Source organism: Bos indicus, chromosome 5 (assembly GCF_029378745.1).
Source record: "Bos indicus isolate NIAB-ARS_2022 breed Sahiwal x Tharparkar chromosome 5, NIAB-ARS_B.indTharparkar_mat_pri_1.0, whole genome shotgun sequence".
NCBI classification, from domain to species: domain Eukaryota; kingdom Metazoa; phylum Chordata; class Mammalia; order Artiodactyla; family Bovidae; genus Bos; species Bos indicus.
Window position 1 is genome coordinate 24,821,334 of NC_091764.1, and position 15,382 is coordinate 24,836,715.

The 15,382-nt window shown below is 35.2% G+C and overlaps 1 protein-coding gene across 5 annotated transcripts in view; it reads right to left on the reverse strand.

Annotated features, from left to right (window-relative positions):
* NR2C1 (nuclear receptor subfamily 2 group C member 1) overlaps positions 1 to 15,382 on the reverse strand; it is a 39,692-nt gene that overhangs the window by 7,025 nt on the left and 17,285 nt on the right. For 4 of the 5 annotated variants that reach the window (XM_070788968.1, XM_019960365.2, XM_019960363.2 and 1 more), the window contains exons 5-11: positions 14,958 to 15,137; positions 13,472 to 13,619; positions 13,279 to 13,369; positions 9,241 to 9,434; positions 7,897 to 8,062; positions 3,668 to 3,789; positions 1,306 to 1,445 (exon numbers count right to left, since the gene is read on the reverse strand). In XM_070788968.1, coding sequence (XP_070645069.1) covers positions 1,306 to 1,445; positions 3,668 to 3,789; positions 7,897 to 8,062; positions 9,241 to 9,434; positions 13,279 to 13,369; positions 13,472 to 13,619; positions 14,958 to 15,137 — 1,041 coding nt within the window. The remainder of the gene's footprint in view (positions 1 to 1,305; positions 1,446 to 3,667; positions 3,790 to 7,896; positions 8,063 to 9,240; positions 9,435 to 13,278; positions 13,370 to 13,471; positions 13,620 to 14,957; positions 15,138 to 15,382) is intronic. The other variant, XM_019960364.2, reaches the window with a different exon arrangement.

Here is a 15,382-nt window from a genome sequence, read left to right on the forward strand (position 1 = left end):
CCAGCTTTGAATATAATCAATTTATCAAATGTTAAAAATTCAATATATCTGCAAGTTTAGTGTTTTATTTATTTATTTATTCAGCTGTGCTGGGTCGTAGTTGCAGCATGTGGGATCTAGTTCCTGAACCAGGGATGGAACCCAGGCCCCCTGCACTGGGAGCATAGAGTCTTGGCCACTGAACCACCAGGGAAGTCCCTCTCTGCCAACTTCAAATGAAACTAATTAATGATCTTCAGACACTGTTCATTCAAGAAAATAAAAAAAGAACAGGCTGTTAATATAAAAAGCCCTAAAGGTTATGTTTCCTTCCAAGATACACCTTTGAGAAGATAAGCTATAAAGATTAACTACAAAAGACTCAAATTTTGCTAATAGGATTTAAGTTTATATCAATAAAATAAGCAAAATCATCTAGATATTTAAGTTACCGACACTACTACAACAACAACAAAAAAAACCCTGTTAAGACCAAAGAAAAGTTGAATAAAACAGTATGTTCTAACTTAAAATTTATTGTGTTTATGTAGTACTGACTTCTGGTATATCTACTATTGATGAGATTTTAATAATCAATAATCTTATTGATGAGGTTATTCTTTGCCATTAAATGGAGGGGAAGCAGATAGTTCAAGAAAAATGTACAACAACAGGAAGTGGCATATGCAAAGGAAATAAATGTAATTCTCTGTCTATAATTTTTTCTTGAACTCAAAAAAAATAGTTCTTCCCATTTGATGAAGGGGCACCTTCTTGGATAGTCACAAGCCATTCTGAAACAAAACATTTATAAATCAGTGCTTGCCCACCTGTCTCCTCAAGCAAATGGGAGTTGTAATCAGGAAAAGGAAAAAGATAATTAGGATTGTTTTGTGACTCTTCAGTAGTGTCTAAGTGAAAGGATACATACTGATGAATTGATTAAAAAAAAAAAAGTTTAGCCTACCTTGGGATTCAAAAGGCTACAATGAAGAAAAGCAGTTTAAAAACAGTTGGTAACTATACATTTATAAATAGTTGATTACCTCTATATAAGCGTACCCTGGATTCTTTGGTATGTACGTTGAAGTGTAAAAATTCATGAGGCCTGATCAGAAAGAGCACTTAAATACATTTGTTTCAGTTTTGTTGTACTATCATTTAAAACTATTTTGGTTGATTAATGAATTATATCAAAATGTAACAATTATGTAAGGTAAAAAGGATTATTGATATTTATCTTTTGATACTTAACTTTAAACGTAATACTATAAAACCGATGTCTCCTCTTATATCCTAGAAAAGGAAAAATAAGGTGCTTTTTACCTTGTTGAAGGCTACTGTGAAGACAGTTGACAAACGTTGCTAATATAGTTGCGACATTCATCACTTGCCAGCACTGGGCAAGACCGAGAGTAAAAAGTTCATTCCAATAAGCTTTCACCAATGATATGCTGTTTTCTTGCCTATAAAAACAAAAACAAATATCAAATATGTTTTATGAAACCTTATAACTGACTCATATATTTGAAAATACAATATTCAGTTCAGTTCAGTCACTCAGTCGTATTGGACTCTTTGCGACCCCATGAACCGCAGCACACCAGGCCTCCCTGTCCATCACCAACTCCCGGAGCCTACCCAAACTCATGTCCATTGAGTCGGTGATGCCATCCAACCATCTCATCCTCTGTCGTCCCCTTCTCCTCCTGCCCTCAATCTTTCCCAGCATCAGGGTCTTTTCAAATCAGTCAGCTCTTCGCATCAGGTGGCCAAAGGATTGGAGTTTCAGCTTCAACATCAATCCTTCCAATGAACACCCAGGACTGATCTCCTTTAGAATGGATTGGTTGGATCTCCTTGCAGTCCAAGGGACTCTCAGGAGTCTTCTCCAACACCACAGTTCAAAAGCATCAATTCTTCAGTGCTCAGCTTTCTTTATAGTCCAACTCTTACATCCATACATGATTACTGGAAAGACCACAGCCTTGACTAGACGGACCTTTTTTGGCAAAGTAATGTCTCTGCTTTTTAATATACTGTCTAGGTTGGTCATAACTTTCCTTCCAAGGAGTAAGCATCTTTTAATTTCATGGCTGAAATCACCATCTGCAGTGATTCTGGAGCCCACAAAGACAAAGTCAGCCACTGTTCCCCCTCTATTTGCCATGAAGTGATGGGACCGGATGCTATGATCTTAGTTTTCTGAATGTTGAGCTTTAAGCCAACTTTTCATTCTCCTCTTTCACTTTCATCAAGAGGCTTTTTAGTTCCTCTTCACTTTCTGCCATAAGGGTGGTGTCATCTGCATATCTGAGGTTATTGATATTTCTCCTGGCAATCTTGATTCCAGCTTGTGCTTCTTCCATCCCAGCGGTTCTCATGATGTACTCTGCATAGAAGTTAAATAAGCAGGGTGACAATATACAGCCTTGACGTACTCCTTTTCCTATCTGGAACCAGTGTGTTGTTCCATGTCCAGTTCTAACTGTTGCTTAAGAGGCAGGTCAGGTGGTCTGGTATTCCCATCTCTTTCAGAATTTTCCACACTTCATTGTGATCCAAACAGTCAAAGGCTTTGGCATTGTCAATAAAGCAGAAATAAATGTTTTTCTGGAACTCCCTTGCTTTTTCGATGATCCAGCGAATGTTGGCAATTTGATCTCTGGTTCCTCTACCTTTTCTAAAACCAGCTTGAACATCTGGAAGTTCACAGTTCATACTGCTGAAGCCTGGCTTGGAGAATTTTGAGCATTACTTTACTAGCATGTGAGATGAATGCAACTGTGCAGTAGTTTGAGCATTCTTTGGCATTTCCTTTCTTAGGGACTGGAATGAAAACTCTGAGTCTAAAGTTTTATACAGGAAAGTCAAAGGTAATCAACCAGTGAACAAAGCACACAAAAAAAGAACAGAGTAAACAGATTTAAAAAGTCAGTTTTTGATGGCCTGCGTTATATCTCTTAGTTAGAAAATAACATTGGCATTGTTGTACAATGAGGTCCTACAACTTGACCAATACTTTTCTAACTATGGGCTTAACTTTCTCCATGGTCTCTTTGCTTCTTCAAACCAGTTACTTTAAAACAATAAAGAAATCTGACTTTAAACAAAGCTTGGATTTCTCATAATAGACCATTTTCCATTACCACCTAATCTAAACAGAATACAGACATGCTCTTCAGTGATACAACCAAACTTCTAACTCTTCATAGTGGTACTATGGGCTAATTTATATTTTCTTACTTTTTTAGGGGGCAACCAACCACATGATTAAAAAATAATTACTTCTATTTTCAGACATATTCAGTGTATGCAAGTTTCAGATCCTTATTAACAAGCCTGAGATGACACTGAAACGGTGGTGGTAGGGAGAAACAATACCCCAAGTCATCTAGAGTCTCCCTTATTTAAGCCAATCAAAGACAGCCTATTATAAATGCTGGCTCCAGTGCACTGACTTCATTCAAACTGTTAACTCCATCAGATTATGAAATATGGATAATCTTCCACATAAAATAATATACAGTAAATACCACCCACTATGATCCTTCATATAAAATTTCAAGTTATAATGCTGTATCAGTTTGCCCCGTTTAAACAAATTCTCCCAAAATAAAAGCTCTTGCCTCATGTACATCTGTGCTACAAAATCACACTTAATATTCAAGAACTTCAGGACACTTACCCTAGAGCCTGGAAGGAAGGAATTGAAAGTGCCCAGTGCATTGATAAGAACAGCAGCCTGGAGGCAGACTCCCCAATGTAGTGCACATTCAGGTACTCAGGCATAGGAGACGGCATGGTGAGCTAGTGTGGACAGGGATGAGGTCAATTATCTCACATCGGACACTTCTAAATGAGCACTTCTTTGAAAAACTTAACTGTCAACATGTCAAGTAACTATCTTACATATTAGCCAAAAAGGCAAATCTTGATATAATCCAAGTCACTGGATGTTACAGCTAAAAACAGGATTTAGAATAAACAAAAAGAGCAGAGTTTCTAATAAAGCAATATTCAGATAAAGCAGAATTCCACTTAACAAATACCAACCTCAACATTATCTCGGTGTATTTTTAAAAGTTACTTTCTGTCTTCATATCAACAGTAAGTGTTTCCTTTCCTCTCTTCATTAACAGTATGTATACAGAAAACTTAATTCAAGAAGCAATCCTTTATGTTAAATGTCCCTTTCATTTAGGCTATGGGGATAACAAATTCAAATGCTTATAGGAGAGTAAGGAGTGAAGTGAGCCTGCTGATGCCATTTGTAGAGTGCATATTCCCAGATAACGGGCATGGGTGAATTCAACACATTGAAGACGTTTGGAATTAGGGCTCAGAACTGCTTGCTTTTTCAATTTTTCAAAAAGCAGCTTCTACACAAAATCTCACCATCTAATCTACAGGAAAAATAAAATGTGTCTGTGGCCATAACAGTCACAGGCTGACCTTAGGTAATGTGTGACCACTGTTGGAAATAAAGATCCTACATCAGAATACTTATCAAAGCATTTCTGAAAATCTTGTTAAAGAGATCTTTTATTGCTATAAATTAAGAATTGATGCTTTTGAACTGTGATGTTGGAGAAGACTCTTGAGAGTCCCTTGGACTGCAAGGAGACCCAACCAGTCCATCCTAAAGGAGATCAGTCCTGGGTGTTCTTTGGAAGGACTGATGCTGAAGCTGAAACTCCAATACTTTGGCCACCTCATGCAAAGAGGTGACTCATTGGAAAAGACCCTGATGCTGGGTGGAATTGGGGGCAGGAGGAGAAGGGGACGACAGAGGATGAGATGGCTGGATGGCATCATCCACTCAATGGACATGAGTTTGAGTGAACTCCGGGAGTTGGTGATGGACAGGGAGGCCTGGCGTGCTGCAACTCATAGGGTCGCAAGGAGTCGGACATGACTGAGTGACTGAACTGAACTGAAATGTAATTTCATTCATAAGAAACTTCTATTTTAAAATTATTAAAATAATCAGTAATACCAAGCATAGGTGATGATATAGGGAAACAAATACATACAACTGAAGTGAGGTGAAAGTTGCTCAGTTGTATCCGACTCTTTGCGACTCCATGGACTATACAGTCCACGGTATTCTCTAGGCCAGAATACTGGAGTGGGTAGCCTTTCCCTTCTCCAGGAGATCTTCCCAACCCAGGGATGGAACCCAGGTCTCCCGCATTGCAGGCAGATTCTCTACCAGCTAAGCCACCAGGGAACTGAGTACCGGTCAAATGAAGGGCAAATTGGCTGTATCTATCAGCGTTTTAAAACTGAGTTTATCCTATGACCTAACAACGCCATTTCTAAATCTCTATTTCAAAAGGATACTTGCAAATATGCACAAAAAAGCATATACAAGGATGTCCATTTCAGTACCACTCTTAACAGAAAAACTAAATTAAATGCTGGCTATAACCCAAATTTCTATCACTAAGGAAAGAATAATCCATGCCTACTTAGCAGGCATTAAAATTAGTAACATAAACTGAGATAGCAAGAAACATTTCAGACATCTAAGCAGAAAAAAATAGCAAAATAACATTGATGAGCCAATATATGTTAAAAAGAGTATATGCATATAGATACACACTTTATGTGTATTGTATATATGATAGGAGGAGATACACCACACATTTAACAGTAGCTACCTCTGCTGGGGGACAGATGAAAATGCCCATGTGCATTTTTCTGGGGAGTGAATATACAGCTTTTAACAGATTCTCAAAGGTATCTATGATGCCAAACAGATTAAAGCTTTTCATCGAAATGATACCAAAGTTCTCTGGAAATGTTAGATAAAAATGCAAAAAATATTAATTTCCTTTGTTCAGTGTTAACCATAAGCGGTTTGTCTATTTACAAAACGGTGTCAAGTAATAGAACAGGACAATCAACAGCTGAAATTTCACATGTGAAAAGATAATTTTTAAAATGTTTGAGAAATGTTTACTGCAGCAATAAATTAAAATATCATTCCTTAAGAGAATTATAATAAGTAGATATTAAGCATCATAAATTTAATTGTTAGGATTCAACTGTTTCCACACATAAGTATATAAAAAACCAATTGGAAACTACCATACATTTCCGTACTGCCTATGGTGAGTAGGGGGAAAAAAAAATCCCTGAAAGTAATTACCAAAGATTACTAGTTTTAAGGGTAGGATTAGGGTGCAAAAACAAGATTACCCTTTACTAAGTAGTTTAAAATCATTCTAAAACAAATGAAATACTTACAATATGTAAAAACTGGATATTGGGGGCTAAAAGATACAGATGCACCCCGATTTACACAATAGTGGTGGCAATGCTGAAAACTGTGTTGCTCTAATCGTAAAACTGAAACCACTTGCAATATACACTAGAACCTGTTATTCAAAAGACTGCCACATTGTATTATTTTATAGAGAAAAAACTGTTTTACATACATAATTTTCTTAAAGCCAAGATAAACCTCCAACATTATATCAAGGCCAATTCTAGAAAGAAAAATGTTTTAATTTCCCCAATTTATCTGTCCAAAACAAATTTTTGAAGGATGACACTGATTATTCTCACTGCCTATTCCTATAGCCCCCATAAAATTTTTTCTTGTAAAGTACAAATAAAGCATTTCTGATTTTTTCATGTAAATTAACTTTGGTAAAATGTTCCATAAAGACTAGTTTCCATGATACATTTGTGGACTATATCAAATTACAGCCACAATTATTTAAATGTGACTTTTCTCTGAGTCAATTCTACTAAGCCAAATTTTGTAGGAATAAATTTTATCATACGCAGCTTTGATCAGTGTTAGATTTTTTTTTTTGGCTGCACCACACAGCATGTGGGATCTTAGTTCCTGGAAGGGATGGAACCCACGTGACCAACCTGTAGTGGAAGCTCAGAGTCTTAACCACTGGACCACCAGGGAAGTCCCTGGCCAGGGTTAGATTTATCTTGTGTTCATTATTTCTGCCAGTAGCACACATCTATTTGATAACTGTATATATTTTCATAAGAAACCCATGGAAATTTATATTCGCCAGTAAAGTTATGAGCAACTACCCTCAGGTAGTCCAGGACTGCTATGCTATGCACTGCTAACTAAGAGTTCTTAAGCACTTTCAATCACTTGCATATGATCTGCTAACAGTCCTCAGGGTGGGAGGAGCAAAGATAAACAGAGGGATCAAAACAGCAGAGTCTTAATGAAGGGTCTCAATGTCTCATTGGTCAGCCTATATAGCTGTAGTTTGAATATTATCTGAATGACAAATCAAATGCCAGATGTTATTTTCTAATATTCTACATGTATTGTTTCTAGTATTCTACATGTATTGTTTCCATCATAAATATATTTAAGGAAGCAAAAAAGAAATTACAGATGTACCTTCTCCAAATGGTTAAAGTGTAAAAAGTTAAAAACCAAAAATTAAATAATTTTAACCTTCTTAAAATGAGGCTGAGAGCTAGCTAACTGAGGCATTATATAATTAATTCTGTTCTTTGTAGTTAACTTGGTAAAAGCAGAAAATCTGGGTCTTAGATACTGATTTACACTAAAGCAGTAGTAGCTAGGCATTGAATAAAACCAGTGGATTCCACACATGATGAACACCAATACTTAAGAATACCCCCATCAACCATGTCTAACAGTGTCTAAACGAAACAAATCATGTCCAAATGTCCTAAAAGCTAACTTTTATAATCTTAAACACATTAATTGATATTGTGAGTACTATATAAACAGGATGTTTTAGTGAGCTGTTATTTTATGTTTTAGCTGGTGTTTCGAATCCTATTTGGGGTATCTCTGAGTTTAAAAGCACAACAAATATATTTTGATTTCTGAAAGGACAATTAAAATGGTCACACAACATAAAAATTATGAAATGTATATATATATAGAAATACCCTGAAAGCTACATGTGAATCGCTGAGAAGTGGCCCCTCTTTTTCGATGTAATTTATGCTTGAGTCTCCAGCAATTAGGTGTACGTTTCCTTCCATGCCCTCTCCTGAGCTCTGACAGGCTGTGCTTTCTCCAGGATTCAAAGCTTTTGCAAGAGTGTCAAATGCCCTATAAGGAGACATCAGAAGCTGTGAGCTTGGCCAATCTCCACAATAAAATGAGAATTCTATATAAAATCCTGAAATTAAGATTTAGGCCTTAAAAACTGTTTAGAAAATAGAACTTTGGTATATCACTGAGTATTCTATTTCAGTGATGTCTTTGACTCACTCTCCAAAAATAACAAATTAAACTTTAAATGTATAGTATGAAAAACTTTATTATTAATATATTTTACCAGAGAATTAGTCTTTTTAAAAAACTTACATGATTTAAGGGGAGAAAAATTCTTATGCTTCCTTTTACAAGTTAAATATTTGATACAACAAGGTATCAGGCCATTTATTTTACATACAAAAGTTATTTAGAAGAACAAGAGCAAGAACTTAAGCTGACTTTATTCTACACAAAACAAAGTTAGGTTTTTAATTTTATTTAAAAATGCAGAGAATAAACTTATGATAACACAGCTACATCTGAACTATAAGAATCTGAAATTAAGATGGCAAATAATTAATATTAGTAAGTAACTAGTCAAACAGCTCCTTGTATTTTTCAGTGAGAGGGCTTCTACAGTTCTTTAAAATCTCATGTTCAACAAAGTACTCGGTGAGATTCTGCAGTTCGTTCAATATTTTAGAAGAGGAACAGAGTGTAAAAAAAGCTGGTTTCTACATCCTAAGTATTAATAGCAGAAGAATGAAAAGTAGAATTCTGATACAAGTTTCCTGAAGTGTAAACTTAAAACTATAATGGATTCAACCCAATTTTTAAAACCTATTTTCATCACCAGAAATTGGTGGGGGAAATGAAAAATGACTGCCTAGTAAGATATACATTAAACTTTAAATACACAGAATATAAAATCTGGCAACTAGAACATCTGAAAAATCAGACCCAAATTATCATCTTTATTGGGAAAAAAAAACCAAAACTGAATTTTATGACTACATTTCTAATCTTATCATATTTACTTATTGCTCACTATTTACAATGTAACCTGCTGGACATCATTTTATATTGAACAGAATTTTTCAATGAAAGTTTACTTATGACTTAAATTTTCTAAGTTTAATAGAAATAATTGTTTTTTGAAACTTCTGTAAATAATATTTAACATAAAAGTATTTTTTAAGAGATACTAAAGGACAATTGGCAAAGGGACACATGCTCAAAACAGATCTTACCTTGAAACATCACCGTTTGTCTGCATTTCTTGATGAAATTCACACAAAGAGGTATAAGAAGTATCACCATTGCTTAAGCTTTCAATCATAGACACTTCATTACTATTTGGAGCAGGATCTTTAGTTTTTCCAAGGTTTGCTAATGATGTAACCACACTGGCCAATGTACTTAAATCTCCCTGACATGATACAGCCTTTAAAAAAAAAAAATTAAAATTCTGCAAATTGGTATCAGTTAACATTTCAATCTTAAATATCTAATTCTAGAATGTGAAATGCCAAAAGAAAAGCATATAAAGATATATGAAATCTAGAAAGTAAAATCAAAGAGCTCTGAGCTTTTAGAAACTTGAGGAACAAGTTTAAAAATATCAGGCACATTTCCTAGGAAATATTAATATTTACACAGGTTAAACTAAAAACTGTACATAATGGCTATCTATCCACATAACAGTTGCTTTCTTTTATTAAAAAGGTATTTGCTGCCCCAGGTCTTAGTTGTGGCATGTGATATCTAATTCCCTGACCAGGGATGGAACCAGGACTACCAGGGAAGTCCATTAACAGGTGCCTTCCCTATAAAAGGATATTAAATTAGATGAGCTTTCAAGATCTTCCAGCATTAAAATTTTGATATTTCTGTAATTCCCAAAACTTATTATGCAAACTCGAAAGTTGCATAGGATAAAATTAATGTTTTATTAAGGAATAGAGAAAAGAAAAGTGTATTACTGAACAGACTTCCAGGATGCCAAGTTTTACCAGCCACTGTGTTAAATGTGTTAAATATCAAGCATTCTGTAGGTGGAAAGTCCCTCTACATTATTTAGGAGACTGGGCTTTTGTATATATTGCATGTTTTCCTATTTGTCACCACTTTTTATTTTTGTTAACGTGTACATTCTTTATGCATGAATTAGCGACAACTGTTTTATGAAAAAATCTGCTCAACTCTCTGACTACCCAGAAATATAATCTGTACAGGAAAAGCAGATAGATGGTTTATTTTTCTTCCTTTTATTTATCAATTTTAGAGCAATGAATCAATGCCCAAGCAACTTATGACGAAAGGTGAATTTTGAGTATCATTTTAAATTCATATTTTTATATACTCATTAGTCATTCTTTCATAAATGCTCAAATCATTCCACCCTAATCAAATGAAAGGCTTTTCAGTTTGCCTTCTATGACTTCTGACAGGTCCATAGATATTTAAAATTTTTCATTATATCTTTATGGTTTTTTAGTGATAATGATTACTCCTAAGAGGATACATGTTTCCTTGAATTTCTCTATATCAATTCTTTAGTTTATGCAAAACTGATTTGTCTATGAATACATAGACAAATAGCTTCTGTGCTCTCCCCAAACTAAAGAATGGTCCCAGAATTATTTACTGAGTAATCCACCAGTTACTAAGTTTCTTACATGACTGCGACCTTTGTATGTATTTTATGTAATCCATACATCAACCCTGTGAAATTGCAATCATTGTCCCTTTATTACTGATAAGAAGAATTACTCATTGTCTCTTTAGCAGTAAGTAGTAGAGGCAGGATAGGAAGTCAGATCGGTCTGACAGGAAAGCCTGTGCTCCTAACCCCTGCTCCTGCCTTCATATATACATGTAAAAGGAACTGACATTTTTTAGGTGTTTTAATTTTCAACTAAAACATTTATATATTCTCTTCCATTTCATACCATGTCTATCTAGACAGGTGCTTAATGTGGAAAGGACTTACATTGTAGCTTGACAGCTTTGGGACCATTTGTCAGAAACTAACCAAATAAGGTTGTTAACACAATTTAATATAAAGACATTTAGAGAAGTACAGTGTCTGGGCAAGTATTACAGAAAATTTTCAACAAAACTTAGTTCTCTTCCTTTCCTGAAGAAGTTAATATGTCAATGAAGTTGTAACTACCATTCTAGGTACAAATCATGTAGATAAGGCTAAGTGAAGTCTTGAATGTAATTCCAAAATATATGGTAAGATACCAGATCTCCTTGATTAATAACAATACGCTAAAGCCCAATCTGTAAGGCAGACACTCTTATTATCCCTTATTTTATAGATGAGGAAGGAAACTGAAGCACTAAGGTCAAATATCTTGCCCAAGGTTATGCAGCTAGTAAGTGGCAGATGAAATTTGATTCCAGAGCACAAGTATTAAGATTGCCTTAAAGTACCAAATAAAAAATAATAACACAAATCTGGCCATATATAGAATAAATAATTTCATAGGGCATATGAAACCAGATCACATTATAGGTTAAGACAAACACCAGTAATAGGCTCTCTGAAATCTGCCTTCAGGAACAATGTTTGTTTTCAGTTCTTATAAGGGGCTTTCAAACACTACGGAATTCTACATGCTTGTTTTTTATTTCAGACCTCTTGCTCAATAAAGAGCTGCTCCAAATCTCTAAGGGGACCCAGATGACTTGGATACATAGCATGAGAGCTCATGCAACTGTTACTACTCTTGATTCAAGTCAGTGTTTTAAGTGAGGTGCGTGAAGAATTTCTCTTCATCTGAAATATTTTTAATATCAACATTTTAACACTAAAAAGTTTGTAGGACAACACAAAAGGAATATAAAGAATTTTATACTTATTATACATTTCTATATCTGAGGACTTTTATTTTAAGATGAAAGAAACCCAGAAGACTTTTCCACGTTGAAGCTATAGTTGGTTCTAGTGGAAAAATGAACATTTCTACTGATAAAATTAATTTATCAGGACTCACAAAGTAGAAGCTGCTCCAGTGACCTGGCCCATTTCACACCACACTTACGGCAGAAAGCAAAGAACTAAAGAGCCTCTTGATGAAAGTGAAAGAGGAGAGTGAAAAGTTGGCTTAAAACTCAACATTCAGAAAACTAAGATCATGGCCTCTGGTCCCATCACTTCATGGCAAAGAGATGGGGAAACTGTGAAAACAGTGACAGACTTTATTTTCTTGGGCTCCAAAATCACTGCAGATGGTGACTACAGCCATGAAATATAAATATGCTTGCTCCTTGGAAGAAAAGCTATGACCAACCTAGACAGCATATTAAAAAGCAGAGACATTACTTTGCCAACAAAGGTCCGTCTAGTCAAAGCTATGGTTTTTCTAGTAGTCATGTATGGATGTGCGAGTTGGACTATAAAGAAAGCTGAGCACCGAAGAATTGATGCTTTTGAACTGTGGTGTTGGAGAAGACTCTTGAGAGTCCCTTGGCCTGCAAGGAGATCCAATCAGTCCATTCTAAAGGAGATCAGTCCTGAATATTCATTGGAAGGACTCTTGCTGAAGCTGAAATTCCAATACTTTGGCCACCTGATGAGAAGAACTGACTCATTGGAAAAGACCCTGATGCTGAGAAAGATTGAAGGTGGGAGAAGAAGCAGACGACAGAGGATGAGGTGGTTGGATGGCATCACCAACTCAATGGACATGAGTTTGAATAAGCTCCGGGAGTTGGTGATGGACAGGGAGGCCTGGCTTGCTGCAGTCCATGGGGTCCCAAAGAGTCAGATGTGACTGAACTGAAACTTACGTCACTTTGCACTTAAAGGAAACATCTGTCAAAGAAACCTATCATATACCAGTCATAATCCTCCAGCTCCAGCTTTAGTGAGCTCACCTCATCCTAGACAGCAGGACCCGAGAGCATTACAGGGAATCCCAAACTCTGAGTCAATCCCAACCTCTGTTTCCTTTTTGCTGCTTCAAATCCTCTATAAAACTAACTCTTGTCTAAAATTCCTCCACTAGAGTGTTCCACTGCTAATCAGCACTGTAATCCGCTCATCCATGGATCGTTTTCCGTTAAATAAGGAACACTGAACTCATTACCAAATTTTTTTAGTTTTGTTATTTGATACTACCAAACAGTTGATGATAATTTTCATTAAAATAAAAACAAGAATCTGTAACCCGAAATATTTAGGACCAAATCAATTGGCCAAACTGATGGAGGAGAAAAGGAAAAACTTTTATAAGCTTAAGCAGTTTTAAGCTTTAAATTAATTGTACTAAACACACCTTATCTGGTGTCATCAGCATAGTTGACTCAGTTTTTATTCCAGATTGATGAATATTCACAAACATTCCTGAATCTAAAAGTCCTGCTGACCTGTAACAAATAAGTACAAATTTTAGCCTTGGTTTCACTGGGAAGACAAAAAATGACCACCTGCTTATCATATGTTGCTGTTGTTTTCTTTTTTTACTATACCTTGCAGTTTCACTATCTGTTACAAAAGTTGGAGTTGCAGCTAACGGGCTTCGAAGGTCTTTTCGAATGTAGATTTTTTCTGTTGAAGCAGCACAGTTGGAAGATTTTTCTCTGGATACTTCAATGGGTTTTCTTTCACACTGAACAGCTACAAAAATGTGCCAAATTTATATCACAATGCAGAATTTATAAGCAATTATAAATGCAAGCTCTAGGTCAGCAATGTTGTTATGGGAGACATGGTTATCATAACTCTAAAGATAACCATCAATCTTTAGAAATTATTTTTTAAGTTCAATGAAGTTGCTTCAAATAGTAAAACTGGCCACTGTGCATCTCTCTTATTCTCTTTTCTCTCCCTGCCCCAGTTGTGGCAGAAATGCAGAATTCTTATTTTTTAAAAGTTCACTATCAAGAAGGAAAACCTGAAGTTAGGAGTCCTTTACACATCTAATACACATAAGAGTATTAAAAAATAAAGTATTTAAACAACTGAAGACAATACTGACAGTGAACCACAAAAAGACCCAAGTCAAATCTTTTTTTAATTAAGGGCAGGGAGATTTTTAAAAATTTGTTAGTTTTTTAATTTGTACAGGGCAAGGAGATTTTTGAGCAGCAACTCAATCGCTTAGTTTTTATTTATAAAATAGAGGTTAATAAAAAAAAATAGAGGTAATAAATTTTATGGGCTTCCCTGGTAAAGCTCAGATGGCAAAGAATCTGCCTGAAATGTGGGAGACCTGGGTTTGATCTCTGGGTTGGGAAGAGCCCTTGGAGAAGGGAATGGCTAACCATTCCAGTATTCTGGCCTGGAGAATCCATGGACAGAGAGGAGCCTGAAGGGCTACTGTCCATGGAGTTGCAAAGAGCTGGATGTGACTGAGCAACTTTCAATAAAATTTACAGCAATTTTATTTCATGATACTTAGGAGACGGTATACTGAAGTTGTTAAATGTACGTTTTCTGAGAAAAACAAAACAAAACTGCCAAGATGCAAATCCAAGTTCTGCCACTTATTAGTTATGTGACCTTGGGCAAGTTTCTAAATTTCCTCTGTTCACACAAATGTAAAATGGCTAACAGTAGTATCTACTGACAATTCTGATGTGAGAACAAATAATTTAATTTGTACGCTATACACAGAGTAAAGCACAATGAGAGCTCAATCAATACTAGCTACTGTTATTGCCTTATTAACCACTTTAGTATTAAAAGTTTGGTGAAAAACTAAACTGGTATCTAGTTACCTTTAAAAAAAATTATTATTACCAGATCCAAACTAAAATTACAATGCCTGGCATTATAAGCATTGAGTTAAGATTTGTTGAACATACAAAAAATACATATTTCTATATTTTTGTTGGAAAACTTTAAATTAAAAAACATATATATATGACATATTTTAACGTGTTAATTTTAACATATTTCTAGGAGTTTGCCTGAATTCTTAAAAGTATTTTCTCCTGAAAAGCTAATACATACAGTCTTGTTTCATTCCAAACGCAATACATCTTTGTAACCTGCAGTATTGACAGCGATTTCGATGGTGTTTATTAATAATACAGTCCTTTGATCCTCGACATGAATAAACTAAATTTTTTCGGATACTTCTTTTAAAAAATCCTTTGCAGCCTTCACAAGTTACTGCTCCATAATGACGGCCTAGAAACAAATGTTTAAGAAAATACGAAAGTCACATTTTTCAGAACTAAAATGAAGTAGGCCCGCCCACATCTACCCTTTAAACATGAGATGAAACTGAGATTTCTGAGTTTATGACATGATGTTTTTTTTTTTTAATGAACTACCAGAGAATGACACAAACAATTCTCTGATAAAATATACTAAACAATATGAGATTTTAAATTTTGCAAAGTAATTTTAACAATGACATGGAAAATTTGGGA